This window comes from Neopelma chrysocephalum, unplaced genomic scaffold (assembly GCF_003984885.1).
Source record: "Neopelma chrysocephalum unplaced genomic scaffold, ASM398488v2 Primary Assembly neopelma1_22, whole genome shotgun sequence".
NCBI lineage: Eukaryota > Metazoa > Chordata > Aves > Passeriformes > Pipridae > Neopelma > Neopelma chrysocephalum.
In genome coordinates, this window is record NW_020897689.1 from 26,244,809 (window position 1) to 26,270,820 (window position 26,012).

Consider the following 26,012-nt stretch of genomic DNA (forward strand, 5'->3'; position numbering starts at 1 on the left):
CATTTAAACATATCTACAGAGATCAGGACATTTAAACATATCTACAGTGGCAATTCATCATCTCACAGTCAACTTCCAGCCTCCACTACTCAGGGACACAGAAAGAAAACCATTTAGATATTTCCCCTCGTCAGTTCTCCTTTAATGAAGTCCTAAAGAAATGACGTTTTCTGTACTGTTAGAAGGGCCTGTGTAAAGTAACACACTGATGAAAATACATGTACATATTTGTTTTCAGGAAGAATACGAACTATTTTCCCCACATATCAACATCACAAGTCAACTGGAAGCCATGCAGAATATTAACCTGTTTCTAAGCCAAATTCTTAATATTCAGCAGTATTCAGTGCAAAAGACTAAATACTTCAGGGCTTTGGGACCCTAAGTCTGTTCCACTTCCCCCAAAGTTTAAGTTTTCCATTGTCATTCTCAGGCAGAAGTCTTTCGCCAAAAGGCCCAAGCTTGTAATAGTGACCTAGTCATGGTAACATTACTTGTTAAAACAAGAAGAACATTGATGGTATCACATATTAAATAGTTAATGGTTATGCTTTTCATCTTATTATAGGGAGTAAGACAAACAGAAGTGTCCTCATGGAAAAGACTTAAGCTATTATTTTCCCTGAGATCCCTGAAAACAACTAACCTCAATTACAAGTCAGTTAGCTTTTTCAGATCTCCAAAAATGAGGTTATTAAAACCTCCCAATTCTCTTTCACTGTACAATAGCTACCTTATAAAATCCTACTTTGATGGCTTAGGAGAAATAATTTAATGCAAAATTTCTTTTCTCCTGGATGGCTCACACACCAATTTGTGCCCAACCCCCTCCTCAAAGAGGAAAAGGAAAATTGCTAATTTTTCCTGTTACACTGCAATCTCTACTGGGTAGCTTTCTGTTAAAAAATCCCCCAAAATTATAAAGACATTAGGTATATCTCACATGATGCATAAACAAGTTGTTAGAGCAGATTAACCTCTAAATATGTCAAGAAGAGATGTATGAATCATCACTCCCAGATATAGCCTGGTAGTCTATGTTAGCTAAGAGTTTTATAAACTGAAAATGAGTATCAGCCTCTATGCTACAATTATCTAGGTGATATAATCCATACAATACTATGTCAATCCTTAGGGTCAAATACAGTGACTTCTTTTCAGTCATAAACCACAAACCTTTGGGGAACATACGAAGACTACATCTCATTAAGCATAATTGAGGATGTGGTTGTCAACCCAAAACAAAAAGGAATGATAATGGGATTTCCTGTCCAACTGCTTCTGTTCATTAACAAGCTATGCACTGGGGGAATATGCAGGCACCAAGCATGGGGTGGTACATTCAGCCTCCAGTGATGCCACAGCCCTGGAAACACCTGAAGCAGAGACTATATGCACTTCAAAAAGTATTTTCTGAAGGTTGATCTCTTCTATTCTGCACTACCCTCTATTGATACAGAAGAACAGGTAACTGAGCACTGAGCAGCTAACAAGCAACGCTGGATATCAGAGAAGGCTGACCAGTAATCCTCACTGACCTTGTGAATGTATCAAGCTTAAAAGCAGTAGAACTAGACATTTACTGAAGAGTTCAGATGAATCAAGATACTACTTTGCATGCTATGTGCTAAATGGATGCTCCTTCCTTTATGTCCAATATTCACAAAAGATCGAAAATTTACCTCAAGTACTACCACATATGGACAGAATGCTTTCTTATGCAAATATATATTGTTGTTAGGAGTCATGAAATCTGAAGGGTGAGCCTTGAAAAATCTACAAACTGAACACAAAAGGAATATAGTGGCATGAACATCAGAAACTGAAGAGTGTACTTGAGTGTACAAACAGAAGGGCCCTGGTCACAGTGAAAACTGAGTTGGTGAGTTGTATTATGCCACTTGTAAGACTCCACAGTCCACTGACGCTGATTTTCGTATTTCTGGATAGTCAAGGATATCAGAGTATCTAGCTAATTCTCTATTTGGAAATGGAATATGATTCAGGTTTAGGATCTAGCTTTACCTTGAGCAATTTGGATTACTTCACACAGCAAAATGTACCTTAAATACTCAACACTTCTGTTTTCTGGCATATCAAGTATTGCTTGATCATAGGGACCATACTTGTTTTCCATACCCTTCTCAACCTAAGGAAATCTTATTAACTATATTTTCTTTCTCTAATAGTGAATTTTAATAAGAAAGAGTTCTTTTTCATTGGAGGGGGAATGATAAAATAAAGACAACTTTTTTTAATACATTGAATAGACAGGAAAGTTCTCAAAGTTTCAAATGAGTATCAAATGCTGCATTTGATATCACAAAAGTCAAGCAACTTTAACAGTTTTATAGATCGGGGGGAGAATTAATAAAAAGGCACAGTGATTATTTTTTTTTAATAATTATATATCATTCTATGTATGATGACATTACAAAATTACTTACTTCTCCAGCGGGGACCAGTCTCCATCAGATAAGGGGTAATGGTCCTTCGAGTGGTAAATCAAAGACTCTTTTTGCTCTTCACCCTTTGGTGATGAATTTGAGGACCCTCTGTGGAGATACACAAGACATTAAGTCAGCAATAAAAAAATCTGCATTACTAATTCAGTTTAAAAAGTTACATATCATATATTAAAAATCCAAGATCAAAAGAAATCAGTGTATAGCTTAAAGGGATTTATTATTTGCAAAACACCTTTATATAACTTAAAATGTATTTAAAAACTATTATTACTTAAAAATATTGCAACTTTAAAATCTATTACTCCTATAAGTTAATACTGAAGAAATCACAATAGTAGAAATGATATTATGCTATATGAGTAATGATAAGTGATATTACTCTACATAGACAGATAATATTACCACAATACAAAGACAAACATAAATTTTTACACATAGTTTTTACTATGTGAATCTTACAATCACTGGAAAAGTTAAACAGAGGTGGTAGTTTTGACAATGCACATTTCATAAACTAAAACCAGTAGGAAATCAGGGGTAGGTACCAGCCTCATGATTTACCCAAGAGTTTACAAATTAACATCAACTACAACAAGTACATAGAAATATTGTACTTTTCTGAACAGTGGTATTTGTTTTGCACTGGGAAGTCTACTTAGTATCCACAAAGACCCAAACCCAATCAACGTTAAAACCCATTGAGTAGTCATGCACTGTATTTTACACAGAAGTCTCTTTTAAATGTTACCATCATAAGGACTTCAGATCTTTTTACAGCTTTCTGAATTTAACTGAATAAATAGCTATTCTCACAATACAACTAACTTGTTTTGAGGTTAGATCAAGGGCATCATGGCTAAACAGTGGATAAGAATAGAAGGAACATATGCCTGGAATTTGAGCGCAAAATGCAACAGAAATTATTTTAAGCCATGATTATGAAAGAAAAAAGAAAAATATTTTTATTTCATTACGAACACAGATGCGCTGGATTTGTTTTGGAATGCTAACGCTCATTTCTCTTACAGATGGAGAAAAGAAAATATTTTGTCATTTTCAAATACATATTTAGAATTTACATGTTTACTCAATACAGCCCATTAGACACTAAGCAGTCATAGTGATCTACCTCATTTGCACAATGTAAGAGATCTAGACTATGGTAAATACTGAACTCTAAAAATGTCTTTGTAGCTCCACTTCTTATATAATAGTATTCTCATGAAACCTGATGATGCATCCTGACTTAAGATGAGAGCTGCAGAGACTGTACATCCTTTGAATTCAGAAACTAATCTAAGTGTGACAGAAATATGTTTCATGCTATCTTTGTAGGCAGTCCTAAGTATCTCCCAAGAGGGAAAAGGTATCATTGAACAACTAAGTAAACACAAAAAAATTATTAGAGAGGCCCTTAATATTTTCACGTGAGAGGGGAGGCAAGATGACACATGGGTAATACTGAACAGATTTTATTCCCTGGAAATTAGTGTCTAAAAGAGTTCAGATGAAAGATCAAAACAAAAATCAAATTTAACCCATAAGTGGATAAATCTACAAGTTAAAAATCTAAATGCAGTTGAAGATTATTGAAAATAAGAAGGGAAAATCAGTATGCGTAACTTCAAGTTGTACTACCCATTCTAAGCTATTTATGTTGCAACATTTATAAACAGTGCTGCCACTTCTTGTCCTTATCCACTTTATACAGCCTAAATAAATATATCGGATTTCAGAGACAGGCAACTACTTTAACTGTTTGACACCCTTAGCACTGGAGAAACAATGAGCTCTATTTCTGAGTTATACACACTGTAATCTCAGTCCTCCTGGTATTATTTTATGTACATGCAGCACTACTAACATATCTAAATCATAGCTGAAAAACACAAAGGACATATTTTTTTAAAAAAGTAGATAAACACTTGGAAATAGATTTTCCCCAAGAAACAGGAAACAGCTTGTTTTCTGCTTTATAAGAATAGAACTAGATAAGACATTACATACTGGCACCTGCGACTGAATTTTTGACCTTCCTCTCAGAACATCAGCCTCCCTTTTCCTTTCTTAGTTTCACTTTGAAATCTGAAGCTATGTCTAATCACAGTTAAGTTTCTATTTCTTATCTTCCTTTTTTCAGAGTCACACATTTATAACTGAAAACAAACAAACAAAAAACCAAACCCAAAACAAACCACTACAATAAAACCACCAAAATCCCAAAGAAAACAAACCCACTGGTATCACCTTACATACCCACAGGGTTTGAAAAGAAATCTTATGAACGCTTTCACAACCATATCTTTAGCTGGAAAGAAAACAAGTGTCTGCCTATTGCAAGGCACTTTATTTCCTGCCTTGGCAGCCCACGGAAATGACAGTAAATGAACTCCACTAACAGACACAGAGCCACAAATCTACTGTCTCTGGGCCTCCACCACTACAATATATTTTTTCACTCCTTCATTTACTTGCTATTCACAAGAAAACAGCATTCTTTTACAAAATCTTTTCAGACTATGAACTGTTCTGTGTCCAATAATACGTTTCTACTGCTGTTTCTGCTTACTCATGTGAAAAAATGTAGCTTACAAATAAAAAGTTTTTTAAATCTTTCATTCTAAAGGCTACAAAAAAATAAAACCAGAGTTACCTTTACAGAAGGACTGTGGTCTGTTCAGCTATGACTAAACATTTGACACTTTGGTCAAACTTGCAATTTTTTATTCATCTCTAGTCCAAGTAAGATAATTGCCAAAATAGCCATTAGAATTCTAAACACTGGATGAAAACAGCCATTACTAGCATGACATGGTTAAATGCTTCATCCATTTGTAATGATACACTGAATAAAGAATAAACAATTCATGGGTTATATTTTCTTTCTTCCTGTACTTGATGGTTATTTTTATTTTTGACGTTTTCAATATGGCAAGTTATTGTTGTCTTAATAATCACACACTGAAGACTGACCAAAGGTCTTCTTTTTCTTACACTGGAAAAAAAGGAAAAAATCTCGAACCAAACAAAAAGCCAATTCCCAGACTTAAACAGAGCAGTGAATATCTAAATGATAATTCATTGACATAAATATGAGATTAATGAGATAAGGCAAATGAACTAAGAAAACACAGACACTCTAGAAAACATTTATCCAAAATCCAGATTTTGTTTGTTGTGTTTTATTAGACATAGGTGTGACAACAGATTCATGTTTTCCTGTTCCACTAACCTTTTTGGCTGGTACTTATGAAATTTGAGACTTCCTTGAAGACCCCTGAAGGAGTTTTTTCAGTTATGCTTTATTCTCTTACACGAAAACATTCTTGCAATTCCCAGACCAGAACTTGAATTGATTCAGACAGTAGTACATTTAAGAACAATACTGTCCAATAAAACAGCTAGCTTTCTCTGAAAACTAAGTCCTGATGAATAGGCCTTTCCCAGATTTCAAGGATTTATAGGTTTGATAGCTTTCTTCTATTATCTTAATCTTTCCAGTTACTCATGTAAGCTTCTTCAGCTTATTAATATGTGCTACCACTTTAGCACAAGCTCCACTTTACTAATAGTTTATCCACTTCAAACTACAGGACTAAAATTTTTTTTTCCCTCCTCTTTAAACACATGCAAAGAATTGACTTTACTAATGTGAAGGAACATTCATTTATGTAGTTTTCAGTTGCCAAAGTAAACTTCAGGTTACAGAGAAGTCAAATTCAGATGTGGTGTACTACAGGCATTCCACACTGCAGTTTATGTAGAGGTTACCAAACACACCAGAAGAACACTCTGCCTCATCAGAGAAATTACACTGGAACTTCCTCAGTAACACAACAGATAGCGACAACACTTCTTCACCAGAATGGGCTTAACCACATTTCATGTTCATAAAAAAATGGCCCAACCTGAAGGATTGTGTAAAGATTTGTAAGATACCAGTTTGGAATTCTGTTTGTTTGCTTGAGGAAATGCCCAGCCAGAGCCTACCGAAACTTATGCATTGCTTGCATGGAGGAAATGTACAAGTGACCTTTGGTGGCCTAGTGGTTAGCATGCAGGACTCTCACTGCTGCGACCCCGGTTCGATTCCTCGGTCCCCCGGGCAGATGGAGCCCGTTAGCCCTGTGAGGCCATCCATCTATGAGAAGGTCACTCTAAACAAACCTACGTCCTGAGGACCTCACTGCCATTGTCCAAGCTTGCTTGGCCCCGGCAGATGAACCTTAGGATTAAAGGGTGGGCTCAGTTCAGCGCAGGCTGTGTCTCACCTAAAAAATCCATTGCGCAGGCTGGAAAGGTAAAAGACCTTTCCCAACATCTTCGTTCGCGAAGACTGGCCATTAATAACAGTGAAAGAAGTCAGCAACTGAGAGTTTACCTTAGCGGTTGAACACTTTTTTCATCATCTGAGCTGATTTCCATTTCGAAAATCTCTTCAGTCCCAGTAGAAGAGATCTGATCTTCCTTCCTGCTATCTTGTTTGTATTTCTTTCTTCTTCTTTTTTTCTTTTTCACAGAACCTGGGGTGAATACAGTCTCTGTTTCCGCAGAGTGTAGAATTTCTGAGTTTGCACATGTCCTCTCATTTTCAACTGATTTCAAATGATTGTCAGTGTCTTTAAAAAACTGGTCTTCAGTGGGTATTGGAGATGTTGCCAAATATGCAGGAACCTTTTCCTAAAAAAAAAAAAAAAAAAAAGACAAAAACTACTAGAATTTTTTTTTTACTTTGTTTTGTGCACACAGGATAGTTGTCAACTATAGATTAATCCTTGTGTCTATATTTAAACATGAAATCATACAGCAGCCCAGTGGTATGAAGCTGAAATCCTGAAAGGAACCAAGTTCACTAGAGTGATTACAAAAAGTTCATAAAAATGCATATTAGTATTCTTACAGTATCAGACATAAACAACTGATTTTGCCAGCAAAGCAAATACCCAGTCAGTAGAATGTTTTTGAAATTATCTGCCCCTGAGCACACCCATTCTATGCTTAGTAAATGTATTAATAAAAAAAAGCTAATTAAATCTAATGCTGTTTATTTTGAAACAGATTCTTAGAAAGGTGTAGGTTGAAAGGGACATCTGGAGATCATCTGGTCCAATGTACTATTGAAAGTAGGGCCTCAGGTTAGGTTATCCAGGGCCTTGTCAAGCCAGAGGTTGAGCATTTCCAGTGAGGGAGAGCCTATCACTTCTCAAGACAACTACTTCTGTGTTATAGTGTTCTCAATCACAGTGAAGGATTTTTCTTCTATCCAGCTGGAATTTTCTCCTTATGCCCTTTGCCCCATCTTATCACTAGGCATCCTTATGAAGAGAGCCTGTGTCTTCTCTATAACTATATCTCATACATAGTGCAAGACTGCAGTGAGATCCCCCAAGTCTTCTCTAGGCTCAACACAACCAGTTACAGCAAACCTTTCTATTTCAATTTCTCCAAACCTCTGATCAACTTGGTGGTTCTCCACTGGGCCCCTTCCAATTTTCCATGCCTCTCCTGAATTGGGGAGACCAGGACTGTGTTCCAGATTTGGTCTAACATACACTAGGCTAAGCAGGACAACCCCACATCCCTCTGTCTGCTGGCTGTGCTCTTGCTGATGCAGCCTGGGACACATTTGCCTTCACTGTTGTCAAGACACGCTGCCAGGCAGGTGATACGGCGATGCATTTCATCCAGTCAGACCCCAGTCTGCACTGCTGTGCAGGATTCTTCCAACCCACATGCAAGATTTCACATGTATCTTGGTTAAACCTTGTGAATCTTGTTGGTCCAGTCTCCCAGCATGCCAAGTTGGTTCTATGGCTCTTGTTTCTGACCAGTCTACATCTCCTCCCAGTTCAGTGGGAGTTCACCACAAAGTTGGTGAAGGTGGATTCAGTTTTGTCACCCGTGTCAGGCACTATTTATGTAAAGTATCATTCAAAGAGCAAAACTCAGCTATAACTTACTCAGGTTAAAACCAACATACAACCAACCAACCTTCAATTAATTACAATCCGCTGCCTTTTGAAGGGAAAGCTTTAGCTTTAAGTGTATTTGCATCATAACAGGAAACTTAAAAGGCATTGACATCTAGACTGAAAGAAACACACTGTGAAGGGACAAAGTAGAAGAAAAGTAGAAGAAAATGGAATTTGCATAGAGAGGAGATAAAGTTATGGAACTCAATTTCATGGCCTAGAATAGAAGTAATTACAAGATGCCTGTTACTTTACAGGACTCTTATGCAGAAGATTAGTCAGGAACTACACTATGATCAAAAACAGCTAGAGCACTGATCATATTTTTGATGTGTTCAAAGTCTGATCTGCTATTATTTAATACTAAATTCAAATTTTCCATTGAGTTAAGAGTTACAGACCAAATTTTGTTCCACTGGTTGTACAATGAAGTGGACAAAGGAGAATAAAATACAGCTTTATACGGCACTCATGACAAACGGATTTTGCATTGTGAAAAACCTCCAAAAAACCGATAGCACCTAATATAAATATAATTCTACACAATTAGTGATAAATAATCAAGGATAACAAAAAAAGAAACCCTCAGGAAAAGTTAAAAGAAAACTGGTTGAGAAATAGTCCTGATTTACACGGCTTGAGATGAGTGGTATTGCTTCTGAATGTGAAGATGTGAAAAGCACAAAGACTGACCCTTTGAAAGAATAGTTCTGAATCCATCAAAAAAAAAAAAAGAAAAAAATCGATGAGAGCTTTATGATTTATACCTTAAGCATAGCCTCAAGAGGTCATCAAGGACATGATGATCGGTTGCAGAAAAAAAAAATGTCCAAAAGCACTAAAAATAACTGTTTTGCTTTGTAGCAAACCCAATCTATAGTTTCAGCATGAACTACCAGCTTTCAAGAACACATTATACACAGATAAGGCACTCTTGTTATAAATTAAAATTAAGCAAGTGCAATAGCAATAGCTCCTTTAAAGTATTGCACTGGGGACAAAGGCAGTGGTTATCACCCTGGCTTTCTGAAAGTCATAAGACCGGTCAGTTCCCATCAATGTCTGACAGCCTGCATCTATAAAAAACTGCTTTCAGTTTTTATTTTAATCATGGTGTATACTAAAACAGAACCCAACCTTCCTTTTGCTTAAATGTTATAAATCCCTACCCCAAGTTATCATTTGGGGTCTTAATGCTTATTTTCTCCTTCCCCTTTAAATTATATTTAACTCCTTTCAATATGAAAGCTTCCTCTGATCTTTCATAATAAACAAGTAGCGCCCTAAACTCAAAAGTGGATCAAGCTCATTTCCTTGAAAGACTGATTCCTAATAATAACAGGAAGTTAACACTTCATCTTTAACTTCACTGACACAATTTTTTTTCCTCTCTCTTCAAATTGACTGTTTTCATTAAACCTTTTAGAACTTTGTATTTAGAACTTCTTTCCTTCAGTCTTGCTGAAAAATGCCAACAGATTCAAAAGTGATCAAAAGCAATGCTCAGGACTGACCAACACTGTGATTACATAGTTCCTATATCCTTAGAAAACCAGACTAAAAATGAACCATTATTCCTGTTTTTCAGAGGCCCATTAGCTTCCAGTTGCAAAAGGTTCTTGTGAAATTGATTACTGTATAATAATACAAGAGGAATTCTCAAGTCAAAGAAGTTATCATTAAATGGTGGAAGTTTTATAAATAAAATTGTAAAAAACTGGGCAAAAATTTGTAATACAAATTAAAAATAGCCAAAAAATAGACTACCTTTATTAGTACAGGCCAGTAGCACCAGCTATGAGAACTTAAGGCAAAAATTACTGTAAGACACTGCAATGAGAATAACTTCAGGCAACAAGAATGAATAAACTAAAACAAAATAAAAAAATTCAACACATTTTTCAAAAAATGCTCTAATAAAAATAATTTGTTACATTATTATTACTGGTAGCAAACTGGTACAAACCATCAAACATCTTGGCAGCATATGAAAATGATGTTAAATTCAGTCACAGAATATCTAGCTTTCATAGAAGTTATGATATTGACAACACTGAATTAAGCATTTTTAAACACATTACTTAGTTAATACTGCATTGTAGTCATCAAGCACAAAGCCCTTACATTTTCCTCCTCCGTTTCTTGTACAAAGAAAGCTTCTCCATTGTCACCCAGTTTCATATGAAGATCAACAGCATCGCCATTAATTTCTATATCAATCTGTGGAAAGAGAATTTATTGTAAATAATTCATCATGGGGAAAGCGCTGACCTCATGGCCCACTTAGTTCTGAGAGTAAACTTTATTCCATTATATAATCTTGTCTCTCCCCTCTCTGTTTTCTGAAACAAGTCTGTTATAAAAATGGTCTTTAGTTTGTTCACCTGCAAAACACATCATGCTCCTAGCAGACAGCCTAACACCTAACAAGAAAAAGAAGTAAAAAATTAAAAACATATAAAGACAGAATCTTGTTCAAGTAATTTGGAGAGCTAGAAGCATAAATAATAATCATTGATCTAGTCTTTATTTCATGGAAGCATGACTGAGACTGTTCATATATTAAAATCTCAATCTGAATTGGGGCCTGCTATGAATCTGAATCCTGAATACCAAAAGTTCCAGCTGGAAGCCTCCTGGAGGCAGGCTTTGTTTGAAGCTGATAGAGACTTGCCACAATTATTTCTGCAACTCAGTTATTGTTCTAGATATTCCTGCTCATGAGTTTATGGGGATATGACATAGGACCACAACTCTTCAGCAACCATACTACTTTTGTCACAGAAGACTGTTTTTATTATCCTAAAAAGGTACCTGAACCTAGATTACATTGCACAGGTGGGAGAGATTATTCTTTGCCACATGTGTGAAACAAAAGAAAAAACAAATATCTTTCTAAAACCAATGTACAACTGTTTTACTTTCTCCTCTTTATGAAATCTTGGGTATCCAGGTAAGTTCCATTACAAATTTTTCCAAACAAAATGTGTTCAATTTTCAGACAAAAATTATCTTATTCTCTTCTGTAAATCTGCTTATCTAATGGTATCTGCATATTTGCACTTAGCCTAGCTAAGTAAAAATAATTTACTACATGTCAGGTAGAAACACAATGGACTTGCCTTACTGCAGAAAATGCCAATGACATTTCAGGTTATGCATAATTTAGAAAAAAGGAGACCAAGTTATGAGATATCCAACACATACATTACTCAAGTTCTAGTTTCCTGACAGTACATAAGAAGAAATTGTACCCCAAGCCAACTCATATTGTGATATGAATATTGTGATGTGAATTAATGTTCTTAGTCAGTTACCATATCAAGAAATAGACAGTCAAAACCAAAAGGGAACTAATTTTAAGATTAGCATCTGGACCTCCAAGAAAAAAACAAACATACCACCACAATGCTAGGAAAGACAGTATCCATGTATCCTAATCTGCTCCATTATTCTCCCATTTACGAGAATAAAACCATTAGTCAAGGGAACCAAGTCATGGGAAATGATAAATAATAGGTAAATAACCAAACATGCATGAGGATTACACCCAAATCCTTAAGACAACCGCTTTTCTTTTTTCTCCAAAAGAACTGAATGGTTTTGATCTGAAAATCATACTTATTTCACTAGTGGACACTGTTTATTCTTAAAATATTTTCTTGAATTTCCAATTCAGCAACATGAGTTAAAAACAAAACCCCTTTTTTTAATGCTGATTTAGACAGACAAACATCCCTACTTTTAGCACCTATACTTCATGCTGCTTTCTGGAGACCAGTATATATCTTAAGTTGAAGCACAGATATGCATACTTTGCGTTCCCTTACATCTTAAGACTACCTATTGATGTTGGCCTTACAATATGCCAGAGAAAAATGCATACACAATGCAGTAACAAACATTCAACCGACTATTGAGAGAACTGTATGAATGGTAACTCGAAGGATGGAGGGAGCCAGGAGCAGCAGTCATCCACACAAGCAGAACTTGAGAACTGCACTGACAGTCAAGTACAGCACATACCAAAAGCAGATGTTGCGACTACCCAACAGCTTTTTAGAGGTACCCAGAAGTGAAATCCTCTCAAATTTGGTTCAGCTACTCAAAAGTGTAATTAAAGACATTTAACAAACTCAAGTTTCAGACCACTTATGTTGTAAGGGTATCTCACTTGCTGAGAAATCAGAAAAAGTACAGCTATATCACCTCTCTGGTACCTTGTTGAAAACTGTAATATAATCTGTTACAGAACTGTTAAGAAAAACCAATTCTTTGTCATCAGTGTGCTCATTAAGAAAAACACTAGCAAGAGGGAATCAATCAAAAATTAAATTAAACATAAAACCTTATACTAGCCTGTGTTACTATGATAAAGGTACAACTTTAATGTGTGTAACTCCCAGTATTAACCATTAACAAAAACCCCACTCTTTTAGTTTCACTTTATTCTCCTTTTGCAACCAAAATATAAAGATGGGGGTAGCTTCCTGCAATGGCCATTAACTACTTTAAAAAGCTGCATATAATCCTGCAGTTTTATGTTCTGTTCAAATCAATCCATGTTTTGGTAGCACACCCACATGCCACACTGCCATACACAGTATTCTCTACTGACAGTAATGTAAAGTTCCCCCACAAGAGGTCTGTTTTCCAGTTAAATTTACAACCCAATCCAACTCACTCCCTGACTAACAAAGCCTATGGGAAAGCGATGGCAGGACAATCTGCTCAAGTAGTGCCACCATCTCAGGCTGGCTGGGCAGGAAGTTGTACCAGGTTCCTTTTTCAAACACGCCCACAGGAATGAAGTTTCAGTCCTTTTTTTAATTGCTTGCAGATATTAATAACTGTATTTCCTACTGCATAACAGCCTTGAAAAGAGCTAAGAAGGAGCAATATTTACGATGGGTCACCAACACTTAAACATAGGCTCTATGCGTCCCTCAGACATTCCAAAAAGGGTTGCCTACATCAGGAATTAGTTAAATAACATTAAGCATTTCTTTCCCAGCATACTTAAACAAGTAAATAAATAGCTTCATGTAAACATTTTAAGACTGTGAAGTCTATATGTTTGTATTAGTCTTTCTCCAAAGCTCCAGAGCTGTCAAAGCTTTTCTTTCACAGTATTTTTTGCACAGTCCTTGGATTACCACAAGTTCTGTTTTGCATTCCAAAACTACCACTCTATATTGCATATATGAGCAACTGCTCTGTACTAAATTGGTCTTCTAACTGGGAATCCGGGGAGATGAGGAAGGAAGAAAGAGGGGAAAAAAAGAGAATGCACTGGTATTCAAAACTTTGTTTTGGCCCACTTTCTGAACTTACCACTTTTTCTTTAGAGCGCAATACACCAAGCTTCCCAAATCGGACATGGAAAGGAGAACACTGGTATGTACCATCCTGTTGCCGGACCACAATGACATCAATGCATCCTGAAAGGGTGGCTTGATTAATGCCTTTGTACAGCTCCTTCACAGTAACCAGGACTTGCCCTGCAAGTTGTCCTACGTAGTTCATAGTCTGAGACTATGGAAGAGAAAGAAAGAAAAAAAGTAAGTAAATTTAAAACACATTAAAATTTTTTTGAAATTGATTTTTAAAAAACATTTAAATAGATGTGCAATGTCATTTATCAATTACTCTGACTATTGAAACAAGTTTTACATGAACGTCTTCAAGAGTCAACAGAACTTTGAGCCAATTCTTTTATTAGCAAAAGTGTCCAGAGCTATAAATCTTATTCTTAATAGTTTATCAACTTGAATCTATGATTAATTGAGCCAAGTCATTTTTAGACCTCAAAGATTAGAGGTGTTGCTTAGTAACTCAGATAAGCTAAAAAGAAAAATTCATTCTCTGCGGACTGCCTATTTAATACAACTGATCCTTTATTGAAAATGGAGGTAACTGTACATAAGGATGTGAAAAAATCTTAGAAGTCAGGAAAACTTATGCAGAGCGTACTGCATGTAGCTCTTCCTTTACAGCTCTGTATTTTAAAAATGGCTGAGTCACCTTGGAGAAATTATCAAAATATGTAATGGGAGAGAGGAGATACACATTAACAAGATTATGCTATAGTCAAACAGGATAAAAAAGAGCACAAAATCATTTATATTCTATCATTTATATTATATTATGAATATTCTGCTTAATCCATTAAAAATACTTCAGTAAATGAATGAATTCTGAAGGAATGTAGGTCTTTCAGACTAAGAATACAATGTGAACTATGACTGCCAGTAAGAAAGGAAAAGTCCAAAGACTTCTCAGAACATCAGAGTTTTAATAAAAGAGGAGGGAAAATGGTGAAAATGTTCTAATCGAAACCTGAGTGCAATGCTTCCTCATTCTACCATCTCCTGCCTCTCACTCAAAAGACTGCTACAAGCTTATTTCAAAAACTTCCAAGCAAGTGCATGCCTGCGAAGTTAAGGATATTATCTGGGAGAACATAGGGCCACTGCCAACAAGCAAGACACAAAATGCTGAACACATATCAGGACTCAAATTGTAAAAAGTCTATTTTGGGATATTATTTCTGGGAAAAAAATAGAAACTCACCATAGATATGCTATTCTATTTTTATTAGTCTTTGAACAAGGTTTAGGATTTTTCTTAATGCCCCTAAACAAAAGTGTACTGCATTACAAGAGTTCTTCCTACTGATACTGTTTTCATTATGTAGGTAATTAATCAATTATTTCTGTTCTGAGCCTTCAGAGTCTTCCTTGCAGTAAAGCAGGATATTTCGCATTCACTCAGAAGGAATTCACTTTTGTGGCATCTAACAGTACCAATATGATTGTAAACATGCAAGAAATCTAAAACTACTTTCACAGACTTAGAGCAGCTCCAGAAATATTTTTCTCCATCTCAGGTTCCTCATACATTACCCAGTCACATTTATATTTTTGAAAAAAAAAACACCTCCTTCCTCTTCACAAGACTTACAAAGGAAGGTGGGGGTTTTCCAATACAGGTTTAAAACTGTTTTAAAACTATCCACAGAATTACTATGCAAGGTAACGTGCTAGAGAATTTTTCTCCCACAGCTTTTGTACAATACGGTTAATGAAGATAAAAAGAACTGACTGCCATTGAGTGACTAATGAGATTAGCAGGATGGCTCTCTATCAACATCAGTCATTAATTCAATTTCATCTCTAAGTAGCTTCATGTGCAACTATAAAAATTGACTGCTTGCTAGTGAAGTAATAGCTCACTTGCTAAAAAGGGAAGGTCTCACTTCAACCTTTACTCATCTAACTCTCTTAATGAGTTGATTTTAGCTCACCAGCACAGCTGGCAGAAGTCTACCTTTTTTATTTTTTTTTTTGTTGCTGTTTGTTTCAGTGGGTTAATAAATTAGATTAGCTCACAAAGAAGAACATGACTAACACCAGTCATGAAGCACAGAGCACCACAAAGCTAGAAAAAAGGGAGGCTGAAGTAGGGAACTAAACATCTTCCTTTTGATGAGTAAGGCATTTACTGCATCTATGAAACTGTACGCAGGACAGACAGGTAGCAATATCTCTATTTTACTGTTTAAGCAATTAATTTTCCCCCAAAATGACAGTCATCTTTAATCTCAATCTTATGAAAAAATTCTCTAACACAGTCATTAATCATTCATGGCTACATCTTGGCCTCTTCCCAGAGCGATCTATGGTATGTATTAGCTTACAAAGAAAAGTTGATTTCATGCCACCCAGGAGACTGAATTTGTTAAAGGAAATGTTTGACACAACCAGGAATAAAAGCCCTTAATAGAATCTCCATTCCATACATTTATTTTCAATGAACAGGACTTGAGAAGTGGGCATTAGCAAGGAATTCTCTATGATTTAAGTATCGACTTTTTAAAAGATCATAATTTCACGCCATCTGCCAAGAACTGAGTTCAGATGATAAATAATCTAGTTTTTTCTCACATATATGCTAACTGATCTTGTCTAATCATAGAAAATGACCGAAAAACCTATACAAGACCAAAGTATTCAGCCATTTTACATATCTTCTTGGTTTCCTGTAGCAAGAATATTCTGTAGCGATATTATCTCTTCTACAGATATCAGTTACATTTCTGTAGCTCACAGCACAGCCACTTTTATCATATATAAACTAAATAACTTCTTACATGTGAAAGTTTGTAACTATTGCACTCTTACATGTGAAAAAGTCATGAACTTTTGAACCTACTGAGTATTAAAAACATTTCTTATTAGGAAAGAAGCTTTTTATGATCCAAGTCTTATTGCAAACGTTGTTTTGTACATTGTAAGTAAACGAAATTGTGGATAAAGGTAATAAACTAATGTACATTATTGCTTATCACGTTGCAGTTCAGCTTTTAACATAATGGTTCACTTTGCAAGATAAACATGTTATATAACAAGGTTCAAACTGTAACAAGAAAATGATCCAATAGAAATGAAGTGTCACTACATACCTGAGAAACATGTGATTTTATCTCAAATGTCAACACACCTCCAGCTGGGAGATTTTAAAATTTTGGGGTTAAGATTTGGTTTGGGGTTTGTTTGGGTTTTTCTTAAATTTTATTGTATATTGTTGGAAAAGTTGTGGTGAGCAGTACTGAATCTGACTATAGAGAGGAAAAGTGTAAAGTGTTATTGTGTTAATTCTTGGAAATGCAACAGAAATAGCCTGATCACAGAATAACTAGTAAGACAAAGTATTTCCTTGATAACACTATTTATTTCATGCTTTTCTTAAATGTTCCCTTGAAAGGAGAGAGCAGTATGCCCTCATAACCTGCTGTAAGAACCTAAAAAGAATTTCCAGTTCTGAAATTTAAGACAGAAGCCTGATGGAAAAGACAAGTTAAGAAAGGGCAATGCAGAAGTACTTCACAATACTGTTTAGCTTTTAAGTTTTATTTCTTTTGGCATCCAGAGTCTATACCTCCCTGATGCAGTCAAATTCAGAACTCTGAATAAAAGCTAAAGTTAATGCAGCTCACTACTACTTATTCTTCTCTGATAATAAATTAAAAGATTATGAATACCAGAGGTCTTAAAGCATACAAACACTCTTTGTGATTTCTGAGGCTCCAGAGAGATTGGTTTTTGAATGTTTATGCAATACTACCTAGTTTGCAAAAATTCTAATAGCTGAATATGTTAATACTACTAACCTAAGTGCAGCTGTAATTGGAATGGGGAAAGGAATCTCTCTGTCATATCATAAAAATTTTTTTTTTTCTGGCCAGAAGCCATTACACTGCAAAAGATAGAAACTGAAACTGCTTTGGCTTTTTGTCTTTCTTTTTCTGAGAGCATAAAACTAAATGCAAAACAAGAAAATATCTACTTCAAAAGTTCAATAATTAAAATTCTGTTCCTTCATCTGCAAAATACTCGAATCAGTTAAACTAAAATTATCCCTGCACATGCTGGTTGACTTTCTCATGTTACAGCAATGAGGAATAGAATGGCTCTCAGAAATTATGATTAAACCGTACTCCACCTCAGAGTAAGCACCTAACATGCCCAACATGACAGATAGCTGAATTTTCAAAACTCATTACTTAATGTAAGGAATGCTTACATTAGCATAACCTGAGTGAGAGGTTCTGTGGATAGGAATTATATTTCTGTACCATTAACAAAGATGTTATTTTGGCTGCCCCAAGACCAACATGTTTTCTTGAACAATTTTTTAATGTTATTCAGTAATATCCATATACAAGGGCAAGATATAATCAAAACCCTGTCCACAAATTTGTGTTTTCTGTGCATTTGGAGTACCACTTCAGTAATGGTAATCTGAAGTTTTTGTGTTCTTAAAGCCAACACCTCTTATACAAGTGCACCCATATGAACATAAATACTACAAATCCCTAGTTCCACAACAGAAAAAGAAGAGTGCAAGTTACTCAAAGGCAAGCTGTCAGATTGCTCTACAGAGCTACAGTTTTAGAGGGCATGAATTTTAACAATCACTGCCAAAAAAAAGTTACTTAAATGCAGATGTTAACTGCATTTAAGTAGATATTCATGCATCCCATTTATTTTGAGATATACTTAGAGGATTAAAACATAGTCTAATGCTACATGATGTACACAGCAAAGAAGTTGTATTTGTTTCAAGAGCTTAGGTAGAAAAACAAAATAAAAACCATGCATAGCAGTGGTTTACTTCAACTTATCTCATTTTGCCTATATTTGCATGTATATAGATTTATGAGGCAGAAGCTTTCCTTAAGCAGAGAAAATCTTTAGCAAGTGTTTTACTAGTTTCTATTTTGTACAAAGAAAAGACTGGGGGTCAAACAGGACCACTGTAGCATCGGGTCTACTCAACAAAAACCTCTTTGCTCCTAAGTAAAGATTTTAATTGGGGTTTTAGGATTCCTCCTAGTACTGCACAGAGCACTTAGGGAACAAAAATGGGAAACAAAGTAAGTGTTGAATGCCTAAGTAAAGTCTTCCACTATACTATATACTATTAAATATAGGTGGTCAATTTTCATAATTTTAAACTGTGCTACAGGAAATTACATACCCATACTTAGCAATAAATCTATCAAACTCACCAAGATTCCAGAAGGAACCTTTTCATGGACAGCAGCATCACTTCTATTGGAGTCATCTTCAAAAACATACTTTTCTGAGAAATGCATCTCAGAAAATTGGAAACTAACTTTCCAAAGTACAGGTAAATGCAAAAATTACAGCCATAACAGAACAGTGTAGCAGCATTTCTTCTCTTTCCACAGAAGCAGAAAAACTATGTAAATCTTCTGGTCTCTTAGAGAACACTGCTTGATATCCTTTCCCACGGAATACTATGATTAAAAAGGAAGTGCTTCTTTAAGAAGCCTCACTTAGAAACTTCCTCACCAATAGGCTTTGCTTGAAATGTCACAGCCCCCTTGGGCGCTTCGAGATAAGTAATAACATGGGCAGACTTTGCCATATGTTTGCACTGATAGGTAATGATCTTGGTTTACATCACATCACGTGACTTCAGCTGAAGCTCCCACGAAAACAGGGATTTAGTTAATGATTCTTAACTAAAGTCTACAATAGCTCACTTGGAGACTTTTCACCCACCCACTGTTTTAACTTCTACCACTGGTAGCAGCATTCAAAGTCCTAGTTCAGCCTGTGCACACCTAATTTAAGACTGTCTGCTGCCTCTCCATGTGCTGCTCCCTCTGCCAATGGCATCACTGCAGTAGCCAGTCGTGTCTGACACAACAAATTTGACGACATTTCAAGGTCTGGTGTTTGTGGGCTGTTTTCCCCTTTTCAAAACTGCATTATAATAATAATAATAATAATAATAATAATAATAATAATAATAATAATAATGGCCAGTCTTCGCGAACGAAGATGTTGGGAAAGGTCTTTTACCTTTCCAGCCTGCACAATGGATTTTTTAGGTGAGACACAGCCTGCGCTGAACTGAGCCCACCCTTTAATCCTAAGGTTCATCTGCCGGGGCCAAGCAAGCTTGGACAATGGCAGTGAGGTCCTCAGGACGTAGGTTTGTTTAGAGTGACCTTCTCATAGATGGATGGCCTCACAGGGCTAACGGGCTCCATCTGCCCGGGGGACCGAGGAATCGAACCGGGGTCGCAGCAGTGAGAGTCCTGCATGCTAACCACTAGGCCACCAGGGGTCCCGCATTATAATAGTAAAGAGACAATTGACCTGGTATCAAGTTTATACTTAGCCATAAAAAAACCAATGCACACCAAAATAAACTTTTTTTGTTGTGAAAATTTTCTTGCTTTCTTTAAACTGAAATGTTAACTCAGCATAATTTAAGCATGTGGACAATACATACAAGCTTTTTGTATAATTAGCTCCATGACTGAGAATAAGAATTAATTTTTGATCTGAGGAATTGTGAAATGTCATTAGTTCTCTAAATAATATAACGAATAGGTGAAATAACTGAGAAAGAGTAGTAGTATAAGGAAACAATTCTGTCCCTGAACGGGAGAGACACTCTCTGAGGACCATCGATATTCCCTCAACATAGGCACATTCTCATTACCCTAAACTCATGCATCTCCTTCCCACCCCCAGGGGGCTACAGAGTGTCTGCTCAGAACACTGCAGAGAATTACAAGCTGAAAAAATAATCTAGGACCCTATTACTAACTCCACTCTATCCTCCTCTAAGTAAATTCATGTATTAGACTCTGATGCAAGGACAGCGAATCACATTATTGGATGCAACCAAAAGGCTTGCAGGTTTCCAAAATAATTAATGAACTACACTCAAAGCCAAAACTAAATCAGTTTCAATGACAAACTCCTAAACTGAGTCTTGGGATTGCTATGTCTGCAGTAAGGTTGCAATAAGCTGCTACAATCTCTGGGCCCTTTACCATACACTGAGTAAGCTCATATTTAACGAGGCTCTTCACAGGAAAAACTACTGGTTTGTTAGTAAACACAACAAGTATTGTCAAAGGATATTAAGAATTACTAGACACACTCAGATTTCTCCTATATGTTCATCATTCTCTCACCATGTGTGCTCCATTAAAATACTGTATAAAACACACAGTTATGAGCAAAATGGAAACCAGATTTGTAAACCAGTGCTTCTTTTCAAACATTTTTCACTTAGCTTTATGTTGGGGGTTTTTTTGTGTACAATTTTCTATGATATCTATTCAATTTCCATACTTTTCAATATTTCAAACTGACATTATTTTCCTCAAAGCTTCTAAACATGTTTTAGAAAATAGACTTTCTAGAATACAGATAAAATTGTGGTCACTGCAGTAAGGTAAGATTTAGGCAGGTAATAAGCTTTGCACATTTAGTTAGTCTCCTTGTCTTTTATTTCTCAATATTAATAAGGTAAATAAAATATAATTCCCGCTGAGTAAGTTTAAGCACTATATTACTTACCACAATTCGCACAGGAAAATTAGCTTCAGTTTTGAAAAGCAAATACCTCACATTTGGAAGTCTTAGAAGCAATGTTTTCCAAACAACCTTAAAGAAATTCGTTGGTGTAGGTAGATTTTACTGTGGTTTAGTCTCAGAAAGCACATAGGAGTTTTTCCAACAGCCTCATGCAAGTTAATACTGCGGACAAAAATCATTCACTATCCTATGGTCTTTTTTTGATCTGCTCTTTGTGATTCTACCTATTTTATCCTGTTGCTTGTTAGTCAAAATCCCTGATGTGAAATATGATTACATTTTTAAAATGTACTTTTCTATAGCAACCATCATAATATATTTGATTGCATTTCATTTAGTTTTACAACATTTTGGAAATGGGAGTATTTTTTCAACTGTGCAATAGAAAATTCAGGCCAGGAGATTAGAAATTAAAAATACTGGGGGTTTTAGCACAGTTAGAACTCGATTTTTCAGATTTTCCCTCCTTTTTTTACCTCTTTGCATATTCAAAACATTGCTTCAATAGGCTACATTTGTAGTTGCAAATCAGATTTACATACCCCAGATGGTCATAAAAAAAAAGCTCTGACTGCATGTGAAAATCACATTTTAGTGATTTGATTGTACTGTATAGGAACCGCAGAATAAGCGTGGCCAGAAAAAAGTTACAGGACATTTCCCCATACAGGACCTTCACTGGTACATGTCATTCTAAATTCTGGAAGAAAGGAAGCAGAAATCCTAAAGACATGAGCCTCTATCAGCACACAATCTCAATTCAACACAGATTAGAATAAATATGCCAAGATAAATGAATGGACCAAATCCTTCTCTAATTAACATATCCTAATAGATAGGGCAAGTACAGGACGACCTTTGTTAATGTTCCAATTGTCTTCTTCATCCCATCCTGTCCCACATAATTTTACTTATTATCACCAAGACTTAAGCACCACAGTTCTCCATGCCAGCATGAGGCATCACAGTTCTCAGTCTCACACCCCATCCTGATATTGAAAAAGGTCCTTTCTCCCCAAGCCTCCACAGATTCCAAAATTCCACCACACTTGTTTATTTTCATGCACTTTTACACTTTGCCTACTGGCTGCAGACAAAGTGAAGGAGTTTCCAATTCTCCTATAGAAATTAAAAATACTTTCCTGTGCCCAAGTTCTTGATCCTAGACCTGATGTGAAGCATCTGCTTACTGAAAGGGGAAACAAAGCTCTGCTTTGTTTAAACGTGTACTAAAATACATTCAATACATCATCTCTGATACTTTTAAGTGCAAAAGTCTATCCATTCTCAATGTGGACTTTCAAACCGAATTCAAAGTTTAATAACTTTACCAAAATAAACTTAGACATGAATAACAGAAGACCACCTGCGTCAGATACCTTCTGAAAGCAACTCGAGAATTTTTCTAAGAAAAAACAGCTAGAGTTTTTCCTCCAGTGGAGTGGAAACATACCAAGTGTCACCTCTTGTTAAAAAAAGTGAATATACTTGCTAAAGTTTTCCACATTAAAGCTGAAGGAAGCTAAAATATACCTTGGAAGAAAGTTTTCCAGTTTTAGCAAATTACATGCAACTAAAAATGAAATTCTGCTCAATAATGTTGAAAAATACTAACAGGCAGTGTCACCTGCTTTTACCTGCAATTTCCTGCTGTCCAAAAAATAAAAATAATAGAAAAGCCCTATCAGAAGTGATAATAGCATGGTACAAGAATCAAAGCAGTTAAGAGATGTTAGAGAAACACTAGTGATACAAAAGTGATGTATTGTTCACTAAAGTGGTGGTTAAGAAAGAATAAAATCAAATGTCTGGTTTTCCACCTATGATACAAGATGGTAAATTCAATGCCTTCATGATCTCCTGTCAGCTGAAATCAGGAGCCATTCAAATCAGAATATTTTTCAGTCCAACTTAAGTACTAATTTATCACCAGGAAAAATAAAATAGGAAGAAAGGAAATCTGCAGTTTATTTGGAACTGGCCCTTCCATAATGCGTCAACAGTTAGATCTGTATGATCTGCTAAGAATCATCTGACTCCAGTGTTATGGTATCTGTCCTGATATTAATTTGAGCATTTTTTTTTTTTAGTTATCTTTTTTTTCTGTTTGCAAAAGAATGTCAGTGAGGGCAAAGAATACTTTAAGAGTTGATAAATTGATTTTTACTGTCAAAACTATCAGTTCAATCAAAAACTTAGGTTATATGCACACAAAATGTTCTCATGCACGTGAAGACCTTAACTTCTTTCAAGGTACTGAAAAAAGTAGCTGGCTAATCCAATAGTGCAGCCCTTTGGAATCTGTACAGTCATATGCAACACCAGCACCTGCCGCATTTGGATGGATGTATTTCCAGCAACACAGAGTCTTCTACAGCTACATCATCCTTGCTTGAACTTATTTCCAGACACACAACACAGAAAACCAATGCTTCTTAACAGAAATTCCATCAATCTCATTTTTGCATGAGGCAAGAGAAAGCACACAAAGATTTTCCTATATGTTTCTAAAAAGCACTAAGCACTTCCCTAATGAGCGATCCCTTTCTCTATTTTCTCAATTTCACAAGGTTTCTTTCCAGGCACCAATATGCCTCAGATATATTCATATTTTCTTGCAACCTTCCAGGATTTAGAAGTCAAAGCAAAAGAACATAGCCATGTGTGCACTTATGAAATATACCTTGATCTACTAGTGGTGAACAATTTGTTTACATTTAGAATGGATATATGAATATTAATATTTGAGACTAGCACATATCTTCAGGTTGACCAGAAAGAACAGAAATAATACTTTTTCTGAGAAATACACCCATGGAATATCCAAAAAGTTCTAAATATAGTGTATATAACCAAGAAACCTTTTTCTTACTTGATAGATTCTCCATATTGTTGAACTGATGTACATATACCAAAATAAAACAAATTTAATTTGCACATAAGACTTGGCTGTATTATTAATAAATTGGGTAAAAATCCTAGTCTTACAGAATTCCCATGCAAAGGTATTTACATGCGATATTGGGAACAGAAAAATTAGATATAGCTGAGCAAAGTGGGATATGCTTACTCATTCACCAAACCCAAGCTACCTGCATTATTAGGGTAATGTAATTAATTGTGTAATGACCACAGAGATCACATCTGTCTGAAGGATCTGTTCACCCCTAGGCCACAACAGCGTGTCTGCACTGTCTATACGGGACATGACAAACCTGTAAAGTGGCCTCACAGATTTCCTATTTGTCTTTACAGGCATACTTTTTCATTTGGGGAATGAATGCCTTAAAGTCACGACTAAGTAATTTTTTTCTTTAAATCATTGCATTTCAGTTCACATCACAAATTAAATTCTATTGTTAGCCAAGTGAGAGTCAATTACTTCCATTTCTAATTGAATCTCAGCTACAATTCCTTATTGGAAGCACTTATTTGAAAGAATTTTGCAAAGAATCCTTTATACATTTCCTTTAAAAGGCCTTTCATAATCATCAATTCCTGAGGAGACAGTTATGCACTCTAAAAAAAGACAAGTAAATCTAAAGACACCACCTAAGAACGGCTTAGCATGTGCTGGCTTCAGTCACATAGGCCAACACAAAAATGTCACCTGATTCAATGGAGACTTTTCTATTATTACTTCATATATTTACATTTCTGGTATTGAATTTAAGCACTTTGGATAAAGAAATGGGCCAGTTGCTCAGCTAAAACTCTTATCTGTTCACTCAGCACATACAGAAGCAATGAGGAAGTGTCCCTTAGTTTTGGGAAAATGAGTGACTTGGGATAACTTCTGGCAGCTAATGTCAAATTACATTAGTGCAAAGCTGAAACAAACTGATAAAAAGGAAATATTTAACTAGGAAGGGGAAGTTAGCATCCTTTACTTCAAAATTCCCTTGAAATATAAATACAAGAAAAAATCCCCAAAAAGTGTGCTTAAGCTTTGACCTTAAGCACAAAGACCATCTGGCTTGACTTAGCATGACAGTTTCATATTAAATCAGTCTGCCTGCCCAAACTGAAATGCAAGCACTAACGTAACAAGCAAGATGAGACAGCAGCTAGGCAGATTAAACCTATTTTTAAGTGAAATATTTTTGCAAAGCAGCAACATTTTTACTATGCTTTAATTGGATAATTGTATGTACAATTAAAAAAAACCCCTCTGCTTAAATTGGATAATTGTACGTACAATTAAAAAAAACTCCTCTGCTTAGATAACATCTCTGTGTTACTGTAGGACCTTAAACCGTAACTTCAAGGAGATCAAAGGTTCATAGAAAATATGCTCCTGATCAGCACTGCTATACACAAAAATCACTGGGATACAGGATGCTACTCACTCTCGAGGAGAAAAGACAACGCAGAAAGAATTGTGTCTTGCAGAATATACCACCTAAGGAGTCTTTCTGCTGTGCCTTTTGCAATCGGACATGTCTGTCTCGTATTGGCCTCATTAGCCACCAGCGTGCTTGTAACAAACGTGGATAGAGCCTTCCTAAATCTTCCTTTGCGAAGCCTAACCATGATGAAAATGAACAGGATGCTACAATGCTATGTTCTCAGAATGTGCCCAGTACAGGATGAAGACATCTAATACATTCACTTTAGACTTGAATTTGATCACAAACATA

General features: G+C 35.8%; 1 protein-coding gene across 3 annotated transcripts in view; it reads right to left on the bottom strand.

Annotated features, from left to right (window-relative positions):
* Positions 1 to 26,012, bottom strand: part of LPIN2 (lipin 2) — a 47,196-nt gene that overhangs the window by 18,366 nt on the left and 2,818 nt on the right. For 2 of the 3 annotated variants that reach the window (XM_027675904.1, XM_027675917.1), the window contains exons 2-5: positions 13,775 to 13,975; positions 10,565 to 10,660; positions 6,850 to 7,148; positions 2,448 to 2,555 (exon numbers count right to left, since the gene is read on the bottom strand). In XM_027675904.1, coding sequence (XP_027531705.1) covers positions 2,448 to 2,555; positions 6,850 to 7,148; positions 10,565 to 10,660; positions 13,775 to 13,975 — 704 coding nt within the window. Of the gene's footprint in view, positions 1 to 2,447; positions 2,556 to 6,849; positions 7,149 to 10,564; positions 10,661 to 13,774; positions 13,976 to 19,013; positions 19,371 to 26,012 lie in introns of those variants that run through there. The other variant, XM_027675914.1, reaches the window with a different exon arrangement.